Here is a 25,552-nt window from a genome sequence, read left to right on the forward strand (position 1 = left end):
GTTCTTTTTGTATTATTCTAGCATTTTCCCCCTCTTGAACAGTGTCCTGGACTTTCTCTCTGTTCTCTTGTTCAGTATCCTGGCTCCTATGAGGCCAAAGGTGTGTTTTAGATCAATAAAATTACATCTTAACACATCCCCTTTGATGCTTTTTCATTTAATTATTACTTTTTTCAGTCTTTTGCCACTGGTCACCACATTAAACAGCTTCAGCTAATGCTCTGTACCTCAAAGTAAGGCAAGTCCCAGTGAGTCAGGAGTATGGGAGTAGCTGCCCAAGTTGTTAATCTTATCTGAATGCAAAATATAACATTGTTGAAGCCACAACTTTTGTATGCATATGGTCTTGCTACAGCACAAAGCTAGCCAGAAGGAATCTTTCTAAGATTTATTTTGTACAGTGAACCCATCTCACAGTAGAGTTTAAAAAATAATCTTTCCAGAGTAGGAGAATATTGATGCTATAATTGGGACCAGATTCATGGAAGTATTGTTTTTGGTTTGCTTAAGCTTTATAATGCAGACTTGACACACAATCTTTTCAGGATTTATAAACCAGAGCAAATTGATATGTTACAACACTCATCCACATGGGAAAAGTTTTCAGGTTTTTCTAGGCATAGTATTTTTTGTACTGCAAGGGGGCCCTTCCAGTAAAAAATCTAAGCTAGACACCTTTGCACCATAGTGCAAACGCATGTGCATGGTGCTCGACTGCCTAATGGTGCAGTGGTGCAAGGGAGAGGGGTAGACATGGCACTTTCCTGCTCTCTCCCTGTGATGCAACGCAGCAAATTTGAGTGTTGTGCTGCGTTAAGTGACACTATTGTAAATCTAGGCCTTACTTTAGAACTCATGGCATTGCAAATAATTCATGGTATTGTATAAAGAGGGCATATTGCATCCAAGAGGCCTGTTTTTGACAGGAAGGTTCATTGAGGAGGTGATCCTCTAAATATTTCCCTACCACCAAATCCATATTCCTAAACTAATAGTGGGACCGTGCAAGGGAATACTGGCAGTCGGCTAATGTGCTTGTAACATGGAATTTTAAGGTGTAACCCAGCCCGTAACGATTTATTATTGATCCACAGCCACGCTAAGTTATTCATTAAATCACCTGGGAGCTATCTACACTTGGCCTGCCGTTGGTATAAAAACCTGCAAGAGTTTTTCATAGCCATCTTAAAGCCCTTATGTAGTCATTGTCTAGTAATCCACGCTCATTCTGTAGTTGTCCTAATATAATCCTAAAGAATCTATGCTCATTTTTGAGTTCTCATTAAATTATCCTGGAGTAATTCACACTCATCCTGAAATTATCATGGGATCATTCCAGAGTAATCCACTTCCATCCTAAAGCAGTAATAGGATCATCCAGGAATAATCCACAATCATCCTTAAATTGTCTGGAGCCCATCCTGGAGTAATTCACACTCATCCTAAAGTTGTCAATTAGTATTCGTGGAGTTGTAAAAGGTAATCACTCCCTGCCAGTGGAAGTCATCAGAACACCATCCTAGAATAGTTTTTGTGATTACAGTAAGAGAGTCATCAGAACACCATCCTAGAATAGTTTTTGTGATTACAGTAAGAGTCATCCCATTTCCATTTTTTCCCCTGTGGGCAGACTTCAGGATGGTTTGGGATGACGTCCCCAGATAATTGCAGGAGAAGTCATCCAATGACTTCAGAATCACTCCAGGATGATCTTCCTTTTTGACCAGGGTCCTCGCCTCCCAACTTTAGCACGGAGTAAAAGGAAAATACCTGGAGCTCACAGGAATTTGCCGTTCGGTGCCTTTCAACATCTCAGCATAGTACTAGCAAAGTGATCCGTTTTAGGTGCTGCCACTCCTGCAATGAGGACGTCGTAGAACCTCCGTGGGTTCTGGTGGAGAAGCAGAGTCATCATTAAGCTATCCAACGTCTTTGCATCATTCCCCTTCTGACCTGTGACCCAAGAAAGACTCATAGCGCGTCACTCCGCAATTGCACGCAACGTGAGCGGCCATTTTGTGATTTGTTTCCAAAGTAAGGCAGTAATTAATTAGACAGAAGAAACCTGTTAAAGGCTCCTGGAACTCAACTCCACGCAGCGATATTTCAGAATGATAAGGGGATAAAGCCAGCCGCTCTCACAAGCATTTAAAAGGTGGAAACGTAATCTGTGAGTAATTGCTTTGTGACTGCCGTACCTGTGTGTTCTTCAGTTCTCTCGTGCTCCGATGGAATTTCATGTGTATGTGACGATTGGGAAGTGAGGTCAAACAGAGTGCTTCCTGTTAACGCTGTTTTGCATAGGATATCGCAAGTTGACTTAATACCAAAAACGAGCCTTATTGAATTTTCACTACATTTCAAAGACAACACTGCCATCTTGTGGATTTTCAAGGTATTTAATTAGAATTCTTTTCTTATAAAAGACTGATGAAAGTACGATGAGGTAAAAGCAATATTTCAATACCTATGTGTGAACAGGCTGAAGTGCATACAGTCATGAGGCATCGAAGAGGAGTGCAGAAACAGTAATATTAGCATTACAGCAAAATCTTTTACAGCAAAATTTTTAAGATTAGTATAGTTAACTCAGCATCACGACAGAATGTATCTAATCCCTGCTTTTGAGAGAGTGTTGCTATTAAGTAAGTGTAGAGATATAAAAAAAAAATTAAAATCAGACGGGAACTCATAAAAGGTGATGCCACCATTCAAAAGGATTAAAAGAATATACACCTCAAGAAAAGAAACGCAACTGCAAATTTGGAAAGTGGTTTTCAACAATGACCTGGGGAAAACTATGGCAAGTGAAATGCTAATTTAATGGGACTCAAACTTCAATTCAGGCAAAATGAAGGACTGGTAGTAAGTCCAAGGACCGGCAGAACTAGGAGGGACAAAGGTCCCGGAACCGGCAGTAGTCTTAAGTGGAAGTCACAGAATCATGATGGAGAGCCGGTACAGAAAGCCCACAACGGGGACAAAGGTCACAGAATCTGGCAGTGGTCTCAAGTGGAAGTGGGCAAACGCCCCAGTGCCACGACAGGGTGTCCCGAGACCTAGATGAAGAGTCCTGGGGTCTAAGGAGACAAAGGGTCCATAGTGAACAAAGGTTCCAAAAGGAGACAAATGTCCCTGATAAAAAAAGTGAACAAAGGTTCCAAAAGGGGGCAAAGGTCCCAGAGACAAAAAACAAGTGAACAAAGGTTCCAACCTATCCAGAAAGGGACAATGGGTTTCCTAGAATAAGTACAGGGAGTGGACAAAGGGTGTCCCAGTACCGGGAGCGTTCACAACCGAAATTCGTGACGGACAAGAGTTCCAGTACCACGATAGAAAATCGTGACAAGGTGGTTCTCTGAGCCAGGATAAATGTTCCGCGATTTGAACCAGGCTTATAGCCCACAGTACTAAGACAGTTTGTCCACAAAAGGAATAAAATTCAAAAGGTAACCCAGAGCCCGAATGACAACTAGAGGCCCATAACCCGAGAATAAGAACCAGAACCTAGACATTTTGACCCATTGAGGCACTTGTTGAACTGTTCTATCTTCAACAATGAGCGGTAAGCAGCGACGGACAAACACTGAATGGAGAAAGTAAACTGTCTATTCCCGTTTTTGCTGGCCACAATGACTGTTTGTAGAGAGTAGACTGGCTCTTCATGTTTTGTCAATCGAAGGGGAGAAGGTGGTCATCATGATCTTCATCATCATTCTCATCTTGATCCGGATTCTCTTCCTTCGTGATCTGGAAGTCCATGAGGTCGCTGACCTCCTATATGTTATATGTTTTCATCTTCGTGTTTTCCAAGCTTTAACTCTTACAATGTGTTTGAGTCTTTTATTTTTGTTTTATTTGTAAAGGGAGAAGATATGTTGTATATTTATACTATATTTAATTGTTCGAACTAGTCAAAACTCAAACAAAGCCGCAACCCTTACAATCAAACAACACAACAAGCGATATCCCACACAGTGAAGACATTTCTGCTTTCTTTAAGCTAAAGACCGACAACATAAGAATTGACCTCAACGATGTAAACCGAAACCCTAGCCACATCAGAATGCCTAACACTCAACCTAAAAATAGCGCATCATGGACGTCCTTCGACACCTACTCTGAAGAAGCAATACACAAACTGCTCGGCACCTTGAAGCCTTCTAATCACCTCACAGACCCCCTACCTGCTAATGCTGTAAAAGACTTCACCCCCATTCTCCTCCCACTCTGGACCAAAATCATTAACAGTTCCCTTCAACAAGGTCTCATCCCTGACTCCCTCAAGGTGGGGCAAGTCACGCCCATACTCAAGAAACCTACAGCTGACCCGTCTGACCTAAACAATTACCGCCCTATCACCAATATTCCCACCTTGGCCAAACTGCTGGAAAAATGTGTACAACTCCAACTAACAAAACACATTGACCAGTTTGACCTCCTCAACCCTCATCAATCAGGCTTCCGAGCGAAACATAGCACGGAAACGGCCATGACACACATAATTGACGACGCCCTCCAAATTCTTGATCGCAATGATTCATGCCTCCTCATCCTTCTCGACCTCTCATCAGCATTTGACACGGTCAAACACGAGAACCTACTGGAGCTGCTAAACACTAGAATGGGTTTATCCGGGACTGTTCTCAAATGGTTCTCTTCCTTCCTACATAACCGGTCTCAGAAGTTCAAGATCAACAATGTGCTGTCCTCACCTGTGCCAGTAGACTTAGGCGTTCCACAAGGATCCTCCCTTTCACCCACACTGTTCAACCTCATCATGGAACCACTTGCCACCTTGCTCCAAGCATCCAATGTACACTTCCACATGTATGCCGATGACACTCAACTTTACCTAAAGGTACAATCCCCGGATGACATCAAACTCCTGAACTTCACACTTAGAAACACCCAATCGTGGTTGGCCGATAATCACCTTAAACTAAATGCTCTGAAAACTGAGTTCCTACTGATATCACCCCCTGCGAAAATTACCACCACCCGAATCTGGCTCAATCACCTAACAGCACTCAATGTCCGACCCACCATCGTGGATTCTGCGAAATCCTTAGGCATCACACTTGACGCAAAGCTCAACATGCAACAGCACATTAGCAAAGCAACGAAAGGAGCTAATTTCCAAATCAACACACTGAGGAAACTTAAACCCTTCCTCCCTGCCAAAGACTTCAAAACTGCTGTACAAGCCCTAGTCATCCCCCGCATAGACTATGGAATTGTGGCCCTCAGCGGACTCCCTCTAGCAACAACTGCACCCCTAAGAGCCTCCTTGAACGCTGCCGCGAGACTCATTACTGGCTCAAGAAAACACTCTCATATATCCCCTGACTTGAAATCCCTGAAATGGCTGCCCTTTGAAGCCAGAATACAGCTGAAAATTGCTGTTATGACACACTCGGCCATACACCGCAAGGCAACCAACTACCTCTCTCAAAAGTTGACTATATCAGGAGGTTCGAGATCCAATAGAAGTACAAAAAATCTACTCATGAAACCTCGCAGATTCCGGAAGGAAAAAACTTACAAACGCTCCTTCTCAGGAATGGCACCCAGGATCTGGAATGCACTCCTTCCTGAAACCAGGCTTATCTCCTCCACTGCCTTCTTCAAGAAAGAGGTGAAAGCCATCCTTATGGCCAAGTTCACCTGAACCTTATTGTTGTTGATCTGAGACTTTGCACCGCTTATGCATCATTGGCTACCTGATTGTCTAATGTCTAATGATATCATATGCCTACTTGATTACGATCCTATTATGCTACTCACTCACTACCTATTACTATATTGTACACGTTAGCTTGCTGAAACTTGATGTTCCCTACCCCTTGTTCTCTGTAACTCTTAGAAATTGGTATAAGCCATCCCTATAGCCTAAGCTCTCCTGATCTCTATTGTAGTTGGATCAAGGACTCTGCACCGTCTTATATTATCGTTTACCTAATTGTTTATTGGTATTTTATCAGGACTTGACTGCTATCCAATCATGCTATTGAATATTATACTGTACCCAATATTATGTTGCGTCACCCTCCTGTTGCCCTCACCCCCTGTTGCTGTGAAGCGCTCTGATATCTGTAAAGATCTTGTTCGCGCTATATGAAACTCTGAATAAATAATACTTCATTCAATATGGCTACTTGGTGTCAGTAGTCCTTTCTTAGTGTTCCTATCTTACCTACCTCCCATCGTACCTAAGAGTGTTCTATCTAGTCTTGTCCTGCTGCCTACCTAATCTACTTACAACAGAACCCCACAACGATGCTCTCTTGGGAAGTAGTGCCCCATGCACAAAAGTGTTTGCTGACACGCATTTGCCTTAAACTCTAGAGCTAGAACATCTGTCGTTTCTATACCACCCCTAGGTGGGGTGGCTTGCTGACTAGCTTCTAAGAGATTCTGTTTTTATTCATTTGGGGGGGGCAGGGGAGATGATGCTAGTGACATTTTTTTCATCCTCGATAGTGATGGATCACAGGGCTTCTTACAGCTTGACCTACTACACAATACATTGGAATATCTTCATTAAAATCCTTGTGGATCTGCTCATACGAAAAGTTGTTTATACCATTACTTTTTTTTCATTACAGACTCAATAGTTTCCCTTCATGTCGTGGCTCCAAGGTCACTGCATCACACGAACCTGAGCTAACACAGCCTCGTTCTTCAAAGTAAAAACAACACTAGGATCTTGAACAGCATTGATCATTCAATCCTGAGACAGGCCATTATCTGTGATGGTAGTGTGCAGGGCACATATAGACATCTCTGCTCTACCAATGATGTCATTAGAGGTCATCTTTGATATTACCCAAACCCATTTCTTCATATGACCCCTGTCCAAAGGCAATTCACCAGGCCTTGGCCCCAGTCACCGGGTTACACATCTGTAATGTCATCAAATCTTCTCTGACCTCTGGTTTGATGCTGCTCTCTCTAGAAAAAGGGTACGGTTACATCATTATTTAATAAACCTGATCTGGACAGAAGTATCTTTAAAAACAATTCTCTGTGGGGTCGGACTCAGGCGGTAAAGACTTTGACCCTTACGTGGTTCAACTATGTGTTGGGCATGCTCCCCTTGTTGATGACTCTCTCAGTACTCCGCTGGGTGACCAGAGCTATCAAAGACTTCATATGGGGGTCAAAGAGGCCTTGCTGGCCGTCAGGAGACTCCTTGCCCATAGATTCACCGGGGGCCTAAGCCTCCCATCCGTGGAACATTATTGCATGCCCTTCACCTAGCACAACTGGCATCCATGCAGATTCAGGTCTGAGAATCCTCCATGATGGGTCACGATTGAGAACCGCCTGACAGGTGGGCTCGCCGGGATTGCATTTCCTCCATCTTCCCGACCCATCCACCATCGGGACTGTTGCAGGCCATGTACAAAACTTGAGCATAAACCCATAAGCTCCTCTCGATGGACGTACGCCCGATTGACCAAGTGCCCATTTGAAATAATGATGTCATCCACGTTGGGGGATATGATCAATTGGGTCCCCTGGCAAGTGGCGGGGATTCACACCCTCGCTCACCTGCTGTTCCACGGCAAGCTTAAGACATTTGTGGCGCTACAGGACGAATTTGGTCTGCCGCTAGTGCAGCAGTGGCGATACGTATATATGCACTATTGCTTGATCAGCAAATTTGGCCCGCAGCCCTGATCCATCCTCCGCACTCCCCAGTACTTGCATACTTCAATACCTGGGGTCAATGCAAGGGTGTGATGTCTGGATCTACAGTCTCCGATTCGCCATCTACACTCTGCACCGCAAACGGCGAGCCTAAGGGCAACCTGGCAGGCCCGTCTGCAAGTGGACTACAATGAGGAGCACAGGGTCCAACTTCTGGAGAACTTGGGCAGAGGGGTTCGGGAGGCCTTGATGCAGATTAGCCTCTTTAAGATACTCCAAGGTTATCACTGGACACCGATGCAGCTCTAGTCCACGGGACAGTTGTCCCACTCTTCATGCTGGTGGTACGACTGCAAGTCCTGTGACATAGTCCACCCTCTTCGACTGCCCCGCCAACCGCCCCTTTTGGACTACACTGGGTTCCTCATTACGAGAATCCATTGATGTACCTACGCTCCTCCTTGGCCCACTAATCCTCCTTCACGAGCTGGCGGATCTTCCCCAGTTGTCACCCGATGCTCAGCGCTTACTCACCGCTGCCCTTGACTGCCAAGACATGCATCCTGCAACACTGGCATTCCCCACAGCTGCCAACGCACGAGGAATGGGGGCCATGCATAAAACAAACTCCTACGAAATAATAATCTACAACTTTCTGGGCAAAGCGGACTTGTTTCTCTGTATTTGGTATCCTTTCCTGAGGAGAACTGACCATGCACTGGGCCTATTATGGTTACTTTGGGTTCCCCGCTCCCACCTCCATCCCTCCCTGCCCCTTCCTGGTCCCCTCCCTGCCACAAGGCTGCCTGCGGGTCCCACCCGATTGTACAGCTCACCGTCCTCTGTCCCACACCTTCCCCATCCCTCTCTCTCCACTTACCTCATACCACTTTCTTCTCTTCTCTCTCCTTCCTCTTTCCTCTCTACTCTCTCTCACCCTGTCTAGTTCTGTTCTCTCCCTTTCGCACCCCTCCCCCATGTCGTCCCCAAACAGTTAGCTATGTTGCTCTCCCCGTTGTTGGGTTTACATGTCTTGCTATTGATGATCGTCCATCTCTTCTGTACCCATGATGGATATACCGCAGATCATTTTTCGGAGTTCTTGATACCAATCAAATAATAAAAGGTGAGAGGAAAAACATACGGCTAAGTAGCTCTCCAACTACCTTGATTTACAGGGGCAACTAGCCTGAATTGAGGCCGACTCAGACCCCAGCTTGGCAGTGAGACCAGTTCCGGACAAACTGTACCACCAAAAATAACAGTTGTCAAGACGGCCTCTAGTTGTTGCAGTTCTCACTGCACTGTATCTTGTTGCCTGTAATGTTGAAGCCAGCTCAGTACTGCATGGCTAAAGGCCCAGCTCTGGGAAAGTACACCTTGTAAGCTGATGGTCCGTCCTCAGTACTACGATCATCAAGTAATACGGGAACATACAGGACTGTCCTTTTGAAGATTGGATGTCTGCTAACTTCCTTGAATGGTGACAACGGAAAAGGCCTTCTGTTTGTTAAGGACACATTCTGCAGTTGAGGCCTCTTCTGGCTTGGCCAACTAAGAGCACAAAGGCCCAAGTGCTAAGTATCACACTTTAAATTCAGGGCATTCCTACTGGTCAAACGTTCGCTTTAAAACACCTAGGTACCAAACGTCTGGATTTTCACCGTCTTACAACTCAAGTTGGTATAAAAGGTGTTGCAATGTTTCCTTCCACTACGTATTTGCCTGTGGAATGGGCCTGCAGGCTTCCAATATATTCTATTGTAATTGCATCTATTGATGGCTTCCTTCCTGCCAAACGGTAGATATCCTCCAAAGAATGCAGCTTGGCAGATAGGTGGCATGTGATCTTCGCTGGTTGGATCATGTTTCGTGGTTTGTCAGTCTCTGCACAACACGATCAGCATACACGGCTCAACCCACTCTATTGTGCAAGGGGCCTATCACAACAGCTGGTCTTAGTCCCTTCATTCAGTGTACTGAATAAGCAAGCACAATCCTTTTCAAAATCAACAAAACAATGTAGTTTTTTTCATAACTGAATAAATAAAACGAGATGTAGGCAGTTTACACCAGCTCCATGTCTAGAGCACAGTAGCACACGTTTCTTTATATTGCTGATTAAAACCTGAAGATTTCCTTTTCCTTCAACAGTGAGCCCAACACAGCAAGTAAACTTCCAACCCATTCTTTCAAAAGCGTCCTTTCTAAAACTGAAACGGGGATCTTCTTTGGAACCATATAATCAGTTGCCCCTTGCATACACCTTGACCATAGTTACCACCGCCTACGGAAACTAAATATACGAAGCATGGCATCTCTTGAAACTCTCCTTATTGAAACACACCTTTTGACTCGCCCACTACGTAATAGACTGCTGCATTACATAGGTTATAATCAGCACAGTGGCAGGTGCGACTCTTACAAATTCACATTACTTGCGGAACACGCATTTGTAATGTTACTCGTGGTTTACGCTGGAATTTGAACTGCTTACACAGCGAGGTGCAGGTAAGTTTTTTCCGATCGATTACCATTTCTGAAAACTACTCAAACCAGGACTTCTGGAAACAACATGAACTGCTTTATAAGAACAGCAGCACCACCTAGTGTTCCACAACAAAAGTTAATCCGCATCTAGGTTCATCTTTTAAAGTGTTCAATTAAAAAATAATATTCCATGTTATTTTGCACTTTTTCCTATGGCATTATGAGTAATACATATTAAAAGCAAATTTGACTTGCACACCATATTAGAACGTCACTTTGGAATGCAGATAAACCTTCACAGAAAAAATTCCGAAAAAAAAAAAAAAAAAAAAAAAACAACATAGGAAAATGTACTTGCTTCAAATGTGTAAGAATCAATTTAGAACGCATCTAAACCTTGCTAAAATACATGTATAAAACGATGTAACTGCACACTGGTCCCCAAATCTGACCAATGGAATAATTTGTAATCTTTGCAATTTGAGTGCTCAGACCTTGGACCACGTCTTGTTTGCATGTCCCTCAATGACCTTGAGCCGCCGTCGTTGTCTTCGGCCAATGATCTTACAAAATGGTGTCAAAAATGTAACTTCTGCACGTGACTTTCTATTTTGTCCAAAAAATGAAGCAATGTGCGTTTAAAACTTTTTAATTCTTTTAAGGAGTTCATGTGGGTATTTTAATATTGTTTTTGCTGCTGTTTGCACAAGAGGGAGATGCTGTGCTCTACTTTCATCTTCCGTTCTGCGGCTAGTTTAAAGTCTCAGATAATGTAAGATACTGGATTGCGTCTTTTTGCACATGTACTGTTGCTACTGTTTTGCTTTCTGGTTAGTATAGGATATGCTTTATAAATTCTGTTTGCTGCCAAATCAAATACTCTGCTGACGATGAATTTTGCATTTTATTTGATATTTTAACATGTCGACAGTTATTGTCACACGTACATTTTTTATACTTTTTAGGCTTCATCTTGCCATTTTACTCTGTCCTCGGTCTGTGGAATGATTGCTGCTATTTTTCCATTTTCTTGTATTATTTTGTATGTATTTTATGTGGACCACATAAGAGTTCCAAATCTTAATAAATATTTGAATTGATTAAATTAACAGGTTAGGCTCCTTTAGCTAGTTTAGTGACCATTCTCCTTTATGGAACACTCAGTTTGATTCATGCGGTCACTAATCAATATTTTATTCTATATTTCTGTATTCTGGAGTAACTGAAATAAAGATAACAAAACCATACTATTACTTTAATGATAAGGAAAATGCTACTTACCAGTATGCATCTGTTCTTGGCATGTAGGGCTGCTGACATTCATATCTTTGCATAGATCGCCGCCTAGTGTTGGGTCCGGATGATTGCACTTTGTTGTCTTGGAAGAGTCTTCGAAGTATCACAAGATAGGTGACTCCTCCCTTGGACCATAGTGCGCATGGGCATCCACTCCATCCTTAGATTGTTTTTCGCCATTGTGGCAAAGATGGAGTATAGGAGAGTAAAGATGGCCATGCAAAGAAAACCCTGCAGCTGCGACAGGCCCCGGGGAGGAGGGTGGGCGATCTGAATGTCAGCAGCCCTACATGCAAAGAACAGATGCATACTGGTAAGTAGCATTTTCCGTTCGAGGCATGTGGGCTGCTGAATTCATATCTTTGCATAGACTGTATAGCAGTACCTCCTCTAGCGGTGGACGCCCGTCCCAGCTGCAGAAGTTTGAGAAAGAGTTTTGAGGACAGCTTGGCCTACAGCAGCTTGCTGCTTTGCTTGCACATCTACACAATAGTGTTTGGTGAAAGTGTGTATTGTAGTCCATGTGGCTGCCTTACAGATGTCTTCTAGTGGAATGTTTCCCAGGAAAGCCATGGATGCCCCCATTTTGCGCGTGGAGTGTGCTCTTGGGGGTACTGTTAGAGTGCGTTTAGCTTTGTGGTAGCATATTTGAATGCATTTAACTATCCATCTAGCTATTCCTGATTTAGAGATGGGGTTACCTCTATGTTGTGGTGAGAAAGCAACAAACAGTTGCTTTGTCTTTCTGAATGGTTTAGTTCTGTCAATGTAATATAACAGAGCTCTTCTTACATCTAGTGTGTGTAAGGCTCTTTCAGCTACTGACTGCGGGTTTTGGAAGAAAACTGGCAGTTCAATGGACTGATTGATATGGAAAGTGGAAATGACCTTTGGCATGAATTTAGGGTTAGTACGTAGTACCACCTTATTTGCATGTAAGGTTCCTGAATAGTTAAAGCCTATAACTCACTTACTCGTCTGAGTGAAGTGATGGCAATTAAAAAAGCCACCTTCCATGTCAGAAATTGCAGTTCACATGAGTGGAGTGGTTCAAAAGGAGGTTCCATAAGTCTGATAAGTACTATATTTAAGTTCCAGACCGGTGAAGGTGGATGTTTGGGAGGGATTATCCGTTTGAGCCCTTCCATGAAAGCCTTCATTGCTGGAACTGTGAACAGAGACAGGTGTTGTCTGTTTTGGAGGTAAGCTGCTATAGCTGCAAGATGAAGTCTTATTGAAGAGTATGCTAGATTGCATCTTTAAAGATGCAACAGGTAACAGATAATGTTTTGTATTGAAGCGTCTAATGGATTGAATTGGTTATTGTTGCAATACATTACAAATCTTTTCCATTTGGCTGCATAGCATGCTCTAGTGGTTGGGCGTCTTGCCTCTTTGATAATGTTCATGCAATCAGGAGGCAAATTGAGATATCCAAATTCTAAGACTTCAGGAGCCAGATCGCTACGTTCAGTTGGTTGGGATCTGGGTGCCTGATTTCTCCATGGTTTTGAGTTAGGAGATGTGACGATAGACGCAGTCTTTGGTGTGGAACCACGGAGAGTTCTAGGAATGTTGTGTACCATGGTTGTCTGGCCCATGTTGGAGCAACCAGGATCAGTGTCAGAGACTGCTGACGTAGTTTGTGTGCCACTAGCGGAATCAGTGGGGCTGGTGGAAAAGCGTACGCAAATCTGCCTGACCAATTCATCCATATCGCATTGCCCTGTGACAATGGATGTGGGAACCTGGCGGCAAAGTACTGGCATTTGGAGTTTTCGTTTGTGGCAAACAGATCTATTTATGGATGCCCCCATTCTTTGAAGAATGGTTGGAGAGCTTGAGGATGACTCTCCCATTCGTGTATCTGTTGGCTGTGTCTGCTTAACAGATCCGCTATTTGATTGTCTTTCCCTGGCAGGTGTTGTGCTAGGAGAAAGATGTTCTTTGGAATTACCCACCTCCATAAGCTCTGCGCTAAGTGGAAAAGCTGTAGAGAGTGAGTCCCTCACTGTTTTTGGATGTAATACATGGCTGTCATTTTGTCCGTCCGGATCAACACCGCTTTGTTGTATATGTGGTTTTGGAACGCTTTCAGTGCCAGAAAAACTGCTAGCCACTCTAAGTGGTTGATATGCAGTGTCTTTTGCTTGGCTGTCCAGAGTCCCTGGACTGTGTATTGATGTAGGTGGGCTCCCCATCCTGTCAGTGATGCGTCCACTGTCAATACTACTTGTGGAACTGGCTCTTGGAACAGTCGCCCCTTGGAAAGGTTTTGTGGATTCCACCACTGCAGAGAGTTGTATGCGCGACTGTCTACCAACACTAGGTCTATTAGTTGTCCTTGAGCCCGGTTCCACTGCCTTGCTAGGCATTCTTGTAATGGACGCATTTGAAGTCTGGCATGGGGGACAATGAATATGCAGGAGGCCATCATGCCTATGAGTTGCATGAACACTCGAGCTGGTAGGGAGCGTTGTGGCTGAAATCTTTGGATTAGTGTCTGCATGTTGGCTATCCTGACTGGATTGGGATATGCCTTAGCTACTGATTGTTGTATGTGGGAGGGTTTGGGTAATTTATTGAGAAACCCAGACTGTGCAGCAGCTGGAGGGTTTGAGACGTATAACTTGCACATTGGATGTCTGACTTGGCTTTTATGAGCCAATCGTCGAGATAGGGAAACACGTGGATGTGTTGCCGCCTTAGGTGTGCTGCAACTACAGCTAGGCACTTGGTGAACACCCTTGGAGCTGTAGTTACTCCAAAGGGGAGAACTTTTAATTGATAGTGTTGTTCTTGTATTGTGAACCTGAGATATTTCCTGTGAGCGGGGTGTATAGGAATGTGGAAGTATGCGTCTTTGAGTTCTAATGTGGCAAGGAAGTCGCCCTGCTGAAGCAGTGGCAGAACTTGTTGTAAGGTTATCATATGGAAGTGCTCTGATAGTATGTGTTGGTTCAGAGGTCTGAGGTCCAAAATGGGTCTGAGCGACCCGTCCTTTTTGGGAATTAGGAAGTATAGAGAATATACTCCTGTTCCTTGGTGTTGAAAAGGGACTGGCTCTATGGCGCCCTTTTGTAGCATGGATTGGACCTCTTGCTGTAACAGTGTTATGTGCTCTTTGGACATAGGACGGTGTTTGGGTGGTATGTTGGGTGGAGTAGCAGTGAGTTCCAGGCAATAACCATACTGGATAATTTGTCTCACCCACCTGTCTGTGGTAATTGCGTTCCAGACAGGTAGGAACTGATTGATTCTGCCTCCGACAGGTGTTGTGTGTTCTGGAGGGAGTGTGGTGAAGTCACTGTTTGGTGGCAGTGGAGGCTCTGGTGTTATTGCCTCCACGTCCTCTGCCCTTATTATTGTTTCCTCTGTAACCTCCTCTATTGGAGCCTTTGTTAAAAGTGTTCTGGGTATTTGACTTGAAGGTGGAGGAGCTTTGTGAAGTGCTGCCCATTCCTGCACCTCTACATGAGGAGCGACAAAAGGAGCCCCGTGTTGTTGGAACTGAAGCGCCCCCATTGATTTGGCAGTTTCAGTGTCTTTTTTCATTTTATCTAAAATGGTGTCAACTGCAGGGCCAAACAGAAAGTCTTGGTTTACTGGCTGATTGAGGATGGTGGATTGCACCTTGTTCTTAAATCCAGATATGTGTAACCATGCGTGTCTGCGCAGTAGAACGCTGGTGTTGATAGATATAGCCGAAGTATCGGCTGCGTCTAGCGTGCATTTGATGGAGGCGTTTGTTATGAATTTGTCTTCCTGAATAAGGTCGTTGGCCTGCACCTTAAAGGGTTCTGGTAGGTGTTGCATTAGAGTTTCGAGTTGGTCGTAGTGTGCTCTATCATATCTCGCTAATAGAGCTTGTGTATTAGCGATTCTCCAAGAATTAGCAGCTTGTGAAGCTACTCTTTCCTGATGCTTCTAAAATTTTAGCTTCTTTATCAGGAGGGGGAGCATCTTCTGTTGTTTGCGAATTGGCTCGTTTACGAGCGTTTGCAACGACTAAAGAATCTAAAGGCAACTGTTGTTTTATATAAGTAGGGTCTGCTGGTGCTGCATTATATTTTTTCTCTGTTCTTGGTTGAGCACTCGTGCCCTAGCAGGATCTTTAAAGATATCTTGCGCGTTCTTGAGGACCCCTTTAAGCATTGGAAGAGTTTTGACATTTTTCTCAGAAGTGGGGAAGGTGTCGAACAAGAAATCTTCCTCTATAGGGTCAGTGTGCAGATCTACCTTGTGATATTTAGCTGCCCTATCTATAAGCTGATTAAACATGATTGTGTTGTCTGTAGGTGACGGTTTTGTTGTGTATGGGGTAGTATCTGGGATGGGCTGTTGCTCGTCATCATCTTGGTCAACCCATGTGTTATCTTGTTGATCAGGATCCCCAGTGTCATCATAATTGTATTGAGGATCTTCCCCCACGTCCTCTCCCTCATTGTGATCAGAGTGTGTGGGAGAGTAAGGAACGAAAGGCATATCAGGCAGAAAAGGAGGAGGAGTGAAAGGCCTAGAGGGCGATGTGCCAAAGTCTTTTTTTTTTCGAGGAACTGGAGAAGAAGTGACTTGTGGTAAAGGCCTCTTCTTTCGGTGGTAGACTATGACGTGCCTGTATCTGGATCGATATATAATTTAGCTTGCTCTTCGGACACTGGATGTGGGTGGAGTAGTTCTTCCTCGACAGTCTGTGGCTTTGGCGTCGAGGGTTTAGGTTTATGAACCTTTTTTGGAGTCTGTGGCTCGTTGCTTTTTGGTGTCGTAGCTCCTTTGGGCTCGACAGCTGATTTAGGTTCTACAACCTTTCTTGGTTCGACGCGTTCCTTGGCTTTAGAGTCTTTCTTTGGATCGGCGGCCTTTTTAGGCTCGGCAACTTGTTTTGGATTGACCGGGGCTTTTGGTTCGGTACGTTTTTTGTCCGAAGCCTGGTGTTTCTTTGGGGTGATTGTCTTTTTTGTGTGTTCCGCAGCCTTTTTAGGTTTGTCTGTATCAGTTGGATCGACGACCTTATTCGGTTGTACGATTTTCTTCGGTTCCGATGTCTTCGGTTCCGATGGCTTTTTGGGCTCGACGATTGTATTTGGTGCCAAGCCTTTTGGTGCAGAGTGTTTTTGCGGCATGACTCTTCGGTGCCGAGGGTTTCGGTGCCGATGGTCTTTCGGCGTCGACAGCTTTCTTAGGCTGAACACCGTTTGGATCGACGACCTTACTTTTTGGGTCGATGATCTTCGGTCGGGCCACCTCTTTTGGTTGTGCGCCCTTCGGGTCTACCAGTTTTTTTGGTTCGATGACCTTTGGCTGGAGAACTCTTTTTGGCTCGATGACTCTCTTCGGGCCTGGGCTACCTGAAGGCGTTTGTTTGTGCTTCAGAGCCAGGCCGAGAGGTGGGGTCTCCGAAGGAATGTCTCAATCTTGGCTTAGACATTCGATGCTTCGACCGGAGCCTTCTTTGTTGGGCTGAGTGGAGTGGGGGGCTGGGTACTCACAGTTTTTTGCCCGGCGTGATCTGGTCATCGGAGTCCGATTGGTCCTCAACGGTGACGATCTCGAGATCGGAGTCGGCAGCTTCGGGAAGCTCTTGGTCGTCCTCGAAGATATTCTCCGGTTCCAGTGCCGACTTCTGCATCTCTCGCCTGGCAGCCCGTCGATTCCGGATAGTTTTCTTGGATCGAAATTGGGCACACGCCGGGCAATCCTCTTCTTTGTGTTCAGGTGACAAACACTTGTTGCATACTGTGTGTTTGTCAGTATGTGGGAACTTTGAGTGGCATTGTGGGCACCTTTTAAAAGGACTCCTTTCCATCGACGGAAATCGCACGTGGCGTCGATAAAGCCCAACTGCCCGTGTCGACGACCGGATCAAGATGAAAATCTGGATGGAGTCGAGGGGTACCGAGCGAAAACAATACCGTCGAGTTCGAAGGCCTTTTGGCCTTAGGGAGTAGTTAGTTTCGATTCCGAGCTGGAGTGTAGAAAATAACATCCGAACCCAATGGCGGAAAAACACAATCTAAGGATGGAGTTGATGCCCATGCGCACTATGGTCCAAGGGAGGAGTCACCTATCTCGTGATACTTCGAAGACTCTTCCAAGACAACAAAGTGCAATCATCCGGACCCAACACTAGGCGACGATCTATGCAAAGATATGAATTCAGCAGCCCACGTGCTTCGAACATAAAGGTTTTGGAAACATCTACAACTTCTCGTCATTGACTGGAAAACTATAGAACCTGACAGTTAGTGATATATTTGACCAGTACTTATGTCCTAGCTCCATTCGCAACACAGTGGCAAAAGGTCCATTCGACCTGTCAAGCACCGTCTGGATTTCGAGGGTCCAAGCTGTAAGTTGGGATGTTTGGTTTAATATCCTATTTTTGCCATTCCTTGGGAGCAAACACATTTTTGATAGCAGAGGATATGGGGTTCACCCTAAATGGAGCATTAAAAATAGTACCCAAGCTATAATAATCCACGGTTTCACTTTCCAGTGCCCAGATCCCGATGCTGTGGCAGAGCGAATTTGAAGGTGGTTAGTTTGGCGGTTGCAGTTTTGAAGGTGAATTAATAGGTTGGAAATGCTGTGGTTGTGAGTGTCTTTCTTTAGTGTTGTGTGAGTGAATGAGTGAGTGAGTGATCGAGGCATCGAGAAGTTGTCGAAGAAGTTGAGTTTCAGGCTTGTTGAATTCGAAAGATTCTTTTAGATGTGGAGTGTGAGGTACCATCACTTGAATTGTAACATTACATACAACAAGCCGTTGTGATTGATTATTCTTAGTTAATGTTAGTGGAACCTTACGGTGCAACTGGTGAAGTTACATTGATTTTTGTGTTTCCTGCTAGTCGAGAAGTCACTGCGGTTGTAAAAAAATCTTGAGTCGTAGTAATGCTTAATTTCCTTTAGCAGAGAAAAGAAGAAGATGTTTAAGGAAGTTATTTGAAAGTGGTGTGTGAATGCAAAGAATATTATATAGGAGGGTGACTACTGCATGGAGTGAGATTGGAAGTCAGTGCTTCGCACTGGAATTGGACGGTTTGTGTGCTTTTGCTCTGCCATTGGCTAGTAGATTTTCAGTGCCGCGCTGTGATTGGGCATTGTGCATTTGAGTGCAGACTTTCGATTTGTTAAGGAGTCACATAAAATTGATAGTGGACGTTTGATGGGGGAAATAAAATTTGACATGTATGGGACAGAATCAAAGCATCTGGTTTAACGTGAAATTTCGAAAATTAAACTGTCATCGTGAAATGTTTTAAGGATTTTAAATAATTGGTAAGAGGGGATATAACTATTCCTGTATGCAGAGGTGAGGAGGCACCTCTTGAGGGTACTCTGGCATACATTATGACATGGTTTCAGTTCATGTCTTTGGCTTCGACAATGGAGTAGGATTACAGGAAATAGCGGGTGCTTTGAATTCTCCTAGGTATGGGACATTTAAAACCGGAATCCTAGATGATTTGAAGGAAAAATTGTACAAGATGAAGCCACCTCCTCGGTCCATGCAGTATGAGGCTTTTAATGCTTGGGAAAGAGTTGTAAGATAAAGGGAAATAGAGAAATATCAGAGAAGAACAGGAAGACCAATGCAGAATTATGCAAAAGCTCGATGGGATGAAGAACAGCGTACATGGAGGAGGGGCATTATTGAAGAAGCCAGGCTATATCTGGTTCTTACATTAGAAGGCGCAAAAAAGAGTAAGGTTAATACTAGACAAGAGGGAGAGGAGTTAGACACAGATTTGAGAGAAGTTGTCTTCCCGACCCCCACCACCTGCTGTTTTTTCTGACCAAGGAGCGTCAAGTGATAGTCAGACCATAGCTACTTCTACTGTGGTCCCTGATCAACTTCCAATTGAATGATCTTTACAAGTTTTATAAATTGCTCCACCAATTGTGAGACAACTACCAGCTTTAGTTCTAAATGGGAATGTTCAAATTGCAAGCATACCACCCCAGATTGAGAAAAGGCCAGATATCTTAGTGACATCAGTTGTTGGAAATATACTGACAACTCAAAATTCACAGCTAGTTTTGTGGAGACCCCCACAAACTTTGCAGGCTCTAGTAAAAAGAGGAGGGACTTTAGTCTTTACAACTTCATTAGCTTCTAGTTACTTAAGTGTTAATGAGGGTGGATATTTACCAACATGGTTTGAGGAGGTTACTAGAGAAAAGAAGAAAGAAGTCACAGAGCCCCCAAAGGAATTCGATGCCAGAAAAGACCGACAATTGGACATTCCCAAATTGAAAGTAGAATTAAAGGAAATAATTAAGGGATGCCTGGAGTTTGAGCATGTAGATCAATACAAGAGATATGAGTTAACATATCTGTGCAAGGAGATTACTCGAAGGAATGCAACTAAGTATTTGGCACAGTTTTAGAGGTAGATCAGAGTGGACCAAGTGAAGATGCAAATGTTTATGGTCATGATGTGTCGTCTCCTGCCTCAGGCTGGTCTATTGTGAAAAACAAAAGTTGATGGACAGAATGCAGAACAATGTCATACATTCACCCCAGTGCAGATATCTGGGCCTAAATCCATCGTTTTTTGCTCACCACACCACCCCAGTTCAGACATGGCTATATGCAAATCAGCCTTGACCCTGTGGCTCATGGGAACAGTCCAGCCCGAACTGCCAAGCCATGTCTTCCCTGGACCAGAATCAAGCATCCTAGGACCGGTTTCTGCCTATCAGCCGTCTTCAGCCAGGTTAGCTTGACTCCAGTGGCATGGAGAGCAGGCTGGTCTATTGGCATTTATAACAGTGACTGACCACTGCACAGTTCGAAGTGGCACAGACCTTTACAAATCAGAAGCTTGCCTAGCTGTGATCTAAATGAGAGCCTCCCATTCGCAGCTTTCCAATGCAGCCGTGCTGCTCATGTAACGCCAGTCGAGTGAGTCTGGTACTCAATCAGCTGATTATAATTAAATTATGAACGTTTCCACACTGCTTTATCTATTTTCTGCAAGTTTGATAAATGAAAGCGGTTTAACAATCATTTTTATGTTGTGCAGCAGTTAAGTTAGAGCTTCCCGTTGCTCAAAGGGGTGTAATTTCTGATATTTTTGCATTTCCCTTGTATTCATTGCTTGATTTTGCTCGCGATTAAGTGTTACTCATAGTTTTTGAAATGTCACTCATAATTATACTGAAGTTAGGAAAATGTCACACTTGGCACTCTAAAACCTTGGCAGCTATATCTTCCTCATTTACCCCATAATTGTCAGTACAAATCGAAATGCTTACCAGGTACAAATCCCACCCTTGAAAACCCCCACATCCTTTAAACTAGGTTACTGCTATTGAGGACCACTTTAAATGTATATGCAGGGAGGGGTGTGGTTTACGCATTCAGATAAGATGGCGGCGGCTTGCTGAACTCAGTCTTTTCACAGAGCAACGGAATGGTTTTTTAACCGCATTGAGATCATGCTCAGTGCCTTCAAAGTGGGTCTTATAAAGAATATTGTTCTGACATGCTTCTGAGCTGACGGGAGTATCAATTTCCCCGTTTTTCGGCATTCTACACCACAACGAAGTCTTTGCGAGCGGCGCCATTTTCGCCTCATGTCCCTCGTTTGAATGGTGATATTTGGGTGAGTTTTTCTTCACTTCTCACTATTTTCATTATCCCCCATGTATTCATGACTCCTGCCATGGTTTTGTTTCAAACCAGTATCATGTGGATTTTCCTCTATGATTTTCAATAAAAACCTTCAACACCACTTGGTCTTAGGGATCTTCCAATGCTGACATGACATAAGGAACCAATTTGCTGGACTAATACATCCACTATTGGAGCTTGTGTTCATTTGGTGCCCACAGAGCAAAGGATTTAAAGCTGTGTTTTTGTAACCTTCATATGTCTTTACATAAATCTACTACACATCCATAGCACAAATAGCAGTGGAATCAAAGTTGCCTCTATTTCTCTTTGTGCCTGTTCCTGAGGTGTAGTGCGTGTATTCACAGCTGTGGTGAGGTGGTATCTCACAAATTCTCTCTTATACTTTTACGGGCAGTCTCTCTCCTATTAAAAATCCTCCTCGTCGTCAAACACGCATCAGTAAAATGTCCAGCGATTCGCTTAACCACTCCAGGAGATCCTCTTCTGGCACCAAGCCAAAAAGAGTCAAGAACGACCCTCCATCTCTGATTCAGTCATCTTCAAACCCGGTCCTGGATTCAATTCTGGATAAACTATGTGCTCTCAAACCATTTATGAGTGCCACCAACGAGAAAATGCAGTTAATTGAGGATAGATGGATCAACATGGAAGGCAAATTCACCGAGTTAGAACAGCGTGTGGGCCATATCCAAGACTGGACGCCTAAAATTCCTCTGCTGGAACAAGCAATGCAAAAACTTAAGCTTCATACCAAGCATCTCGAAAATTTTAACAGAAGGAACAACCTACGTATTTATGGTTTACTGGAGAATATTGAAGGCCCTGACCTCCTTTCCTTCTTGACGAAATTTTGACCTGAACTCTTAAGTCTTCAGTCTTCTGCTCCTTTAAACATCCAAATAGCACATCGTCTTGGTCGTCCTCAACCTCACTCTAACAAACCGCTTGGTATAATAATGATCTTCTTAGAATTCACGGATCTAATGCAAGTACTGAAGAGTGCCAGAGAGAAACCTTGTTTTGTTTAGTCTGGTCACAACATCTTTATTTCTCAGAACCTTCTAATGCAACCAACGCTAGACCTAAGGTATTTTTGGCACCACGTCCTCAAATGAGATCTCTGAACATCCGCTATGGCATATTAGAACATTGGAATGTTGGGAGCTCCACTGAAAACAATGGAGTGCTCCGGGCTTATAATGGCTGGTATAAGCCTGGAGCTCCAACATTCCAATGTTTCTTTGTTCACAGCTCTGGCTGTGGACAAAGGCTTCAAGGAGCCTGAGGGGATTCCAATCCCCTCACGCTCCCATAAGGTTTTTTTTTTTTTATTAGAACATTCTACCCTCTAGTGGCAGAATGTTCTAATAGCCTTATAGCCCTTCGTAGCTGGGCTATACCGGCTATTAAAGGCCTTCGGCTCGGAGGGGCCTTTAATAGCCGGTATAGCCCTCTACGGCGGGCTATATTACATCCCTGTCTCTGCAAAATCACCCACAAAGGTGCCTCCTGCTAATTTGAAGACCCGGCCAAATCAAAGATGTTTCTGCAAACCATCACCGGGACACCTATGGAGTGTATGTATGTATGTATGTATGTATGTATGTATGTATGTATGTATGTATATATATATATATATGTATATATATATATATATATATATATATATATATATATATATATATATATATATATATATATATATATATATATATATATATATATATACATACATACATACATACATACATACATACATACATATGTATGTATATATATATATATATGTATATATATGTGTATGTATGTATGTATGTATGTATATATATATATATATATCAAAAACAAGAAAGGTCACGCGGCACACTTCTTGGCAGTAAATTATGAGTTATTCTCACAGGTCTCTTGCAAAACTCCTACGCGTTTCGAACAAACGTTCTTGGTCACGGCAGTGTTCTACAATTAGTCCTTTTTCAATTTCCACATTTTATACTTTCACCCTTTCCTTTCAGTGGTGATGCATTAGGGGCCTTGTAGTTTCTTTGTGAATTAGTTTCAATGATTTACGTATTTACGTTTTATAATTCATTTAAAACTGGACATTAATGTGGGGAGAGTTCTAAAAAACAGACACCCCCTGAATACGTTTTATCCTTTAGTAGGATATTTATTACTTATTTGCTTTTCTCAAGAATTATCAATTGTGCTATTAGTTAAGCGCAACTATTTTATGGGTGTCCTTTAATAGATATGGTTGTTACTAGGGCTGAGTGCCCTTTACCCCACATTTTGTCCAGTTCAAATGTATTGTATATATCTATCACAGGCCCTCTATTTTGTTACCTAGGTACATCAAACAACCTCAGCGGTTCATTCTGCGATCAAAACATGCCATATATAATTTAGTCCTTGTTATGTCATTTCTCAGTTATTTACAAATGAACATGCATTTCTTCATCTGCATTCAGCCCTTTTGGATATATCGTTTTAAACTTGATTATAAGATTAGACTCCAGTCTTCTCAACTTTTGTAGTCTGTCACCCCCACGTTCTTGTTTAGGAATTGTTGCCAGTCCCAGATATTTTATGTCCTGCCACGTTTTTCCTTTATGTTGTTTGATGTGTTTTGCCATGGCATATGTATTGTCATCATTTTGTATTGCCCGGATGTGTTCCAATATCCTTTTCTTTAAAGGGCATTTTGTGCTGCCTATATATTCTTTTCCGCAGTGACATCTCAACATGTATACTACAAATGTCGATTCACAAGTTATTTTGATTATGAAGTCTTTTCCTGAAGGGTCTTTCAAGGTAGTCGTATTTTGTCCTATTTTATTTTTTTGTTTTTTATTTATTTTGTCCTATTATATATATATATCTCAATACGTTTCCTGCCAACCTCCTGGGTTCAGAAAGGGTCGGGACACTCCGAGATGCTTCAAAGTTAGTTTATTAGCAACTAATGGTTACAAAAGCCGACGCGTTTCGCCGTAAGGCTTGGTCACGGTAAAGTTTGCACCTGATACTCCCATTTTCATACACCCAGTGATTGGAATAAACATAGGACTGGTAAGGTTACACACCAGGAGAATCGTCGCCATCTTGTATTGGTTGGAATGTTCTTCGTTTAACATGGTCTTTTTTTCCTCTGCTGTTGCTGACATGCCTGTCTCACTCCTCATCATCTTTTTCCTTCAGTAAGGCTTCTTGTTCTTGATCTGTCTCTTCTTTTTTCTATCTTCCTTACTCCTTTTTCATTCCCTCTCACTAATCTCTATCCTTTCCATTCATTCCCCTTTTCTATTGCCTATTTCTTTTTCTTATAATTTTAACTTGCTGGAAAGATAATTCTTAAAATATGTACATTAACATGGTGGAATCTTATTTGTAATGAACATAGAATTTCTACTGTCTCTGCGCTAACGCCATCTCAGAAAATTAAATCAGATTTACTATGGCTCCCTTTTACTTCTTTCTTATCCTCACACCCTTCTTTACACAAATTACTTTTTACCACTCTTACTCCTTCTTTCTTTTCTTTTTTCCTTTCACAATCTTATTAAAAAATATATATATATCTAATCCTATTACTTGTTTTAATAAGTACCTTTAATCCCTTTTTATTCTTCTTAATGCATAAGGTTATTTTTACTTCTGTCTTTTTGGCATTCAGTTAAGCGTATTTATTACTATTGCTATATCTGTATACATATTATAATGCTAATTCCTCAACTTATGCTAAGTATTACTCTGGTACTTTCTTTTTATATCAACAAAAATGATTTAACTAAAAAATAAATAAATGTATATTTATTCTCGGACTGCCGGAAATAAGATCACGAAAACATTTCCATCATAGGCATACATTGCATTACAGAAGAAATTAGTCATTAAAAGTAAATGTTCCATTAACATAAGGTACGCCACCTATTTTAAATGATTTCACTTAGAGTGCCCTTACCTGCCCCTTTGCTATGAGGTAGGCAACAATAGAGGTATGCCCAAACTGAGCTGCAAGGTGAATACAGCTGCATCCTTCGCCATCAATCAGAGACGGATCTGCACCACACTTCATGAGCTGTACAACCATGGATAGGTGGCCTTGTCTGGAAAAAAATATATACTATTAACTTTGCACATCATAAACACAACGAGAATGGAAAAGGAGAGGGCTCTAGAAATCAGCTGGGATACCTAGTGAAAAATGCATGACATGCAGAGTAGCAGGCAGTGGTACAGTAAGGGCGTTAAATTCCGGGAACATTTTATGGGCACTAAATGAGAGTTGCGTGCAGTGGGCGGGCATCATCTAGGACAACACAGGGGAGAGGCGCAAATAATGCAAAAGGGTGCAGGCCAACACAAGGGAAGCAAGACGAAGCAAAACAGAACACACAAGTGGGCAAAACAGTGCAGGAGAGAGTCAGATGAAGACCGCACAGCAAGGTCAGCCAAACCAGCATTCAG

At 43.0% G+C, this 25,552-nt stretch overlaps 1 protein-coding gene across 2 annotated transcripts in view; it reads right to left on the reverse strand.

The window, feature by feature from the left end:
- Positions 1 to 25,552, reverse strand: part of ZDHHC17 (zDHHC palmitoyltransferase 17) — a 528,357-nt gene that overhangs the window by 388,219 nt on the left and 114,586 nt on the right. For both annotated transcript variants that reach the window (XM_078674258.1, XM_078674257.1), the window contains exon 5: positions 25,047 to 25,191. In XM_078674258.1, coding sequence (XP_078530384.1) covers positions 25,047 to 25,191 — 145 coding nt within the window. The remainder of the gene's footprint in view (positions 1 to 25,046; positions 25,192 to 25,552) is intronic.

The sequence above is a fragment of the Lissotriton helveticus genome, chromosome 1_1 (genome assembly GCF_964261635.1).
Source record: "Lissotriton helveticus chromosome 1_1, aLisHel1.1, whole genome shotgun sequence".
Taxonomy (NCBI): Eukaryota; Metazoa; Chordata; class Amphibia; order Caudata; family Salamandridae; genus Lissotriton; species Lissotriton helveticus.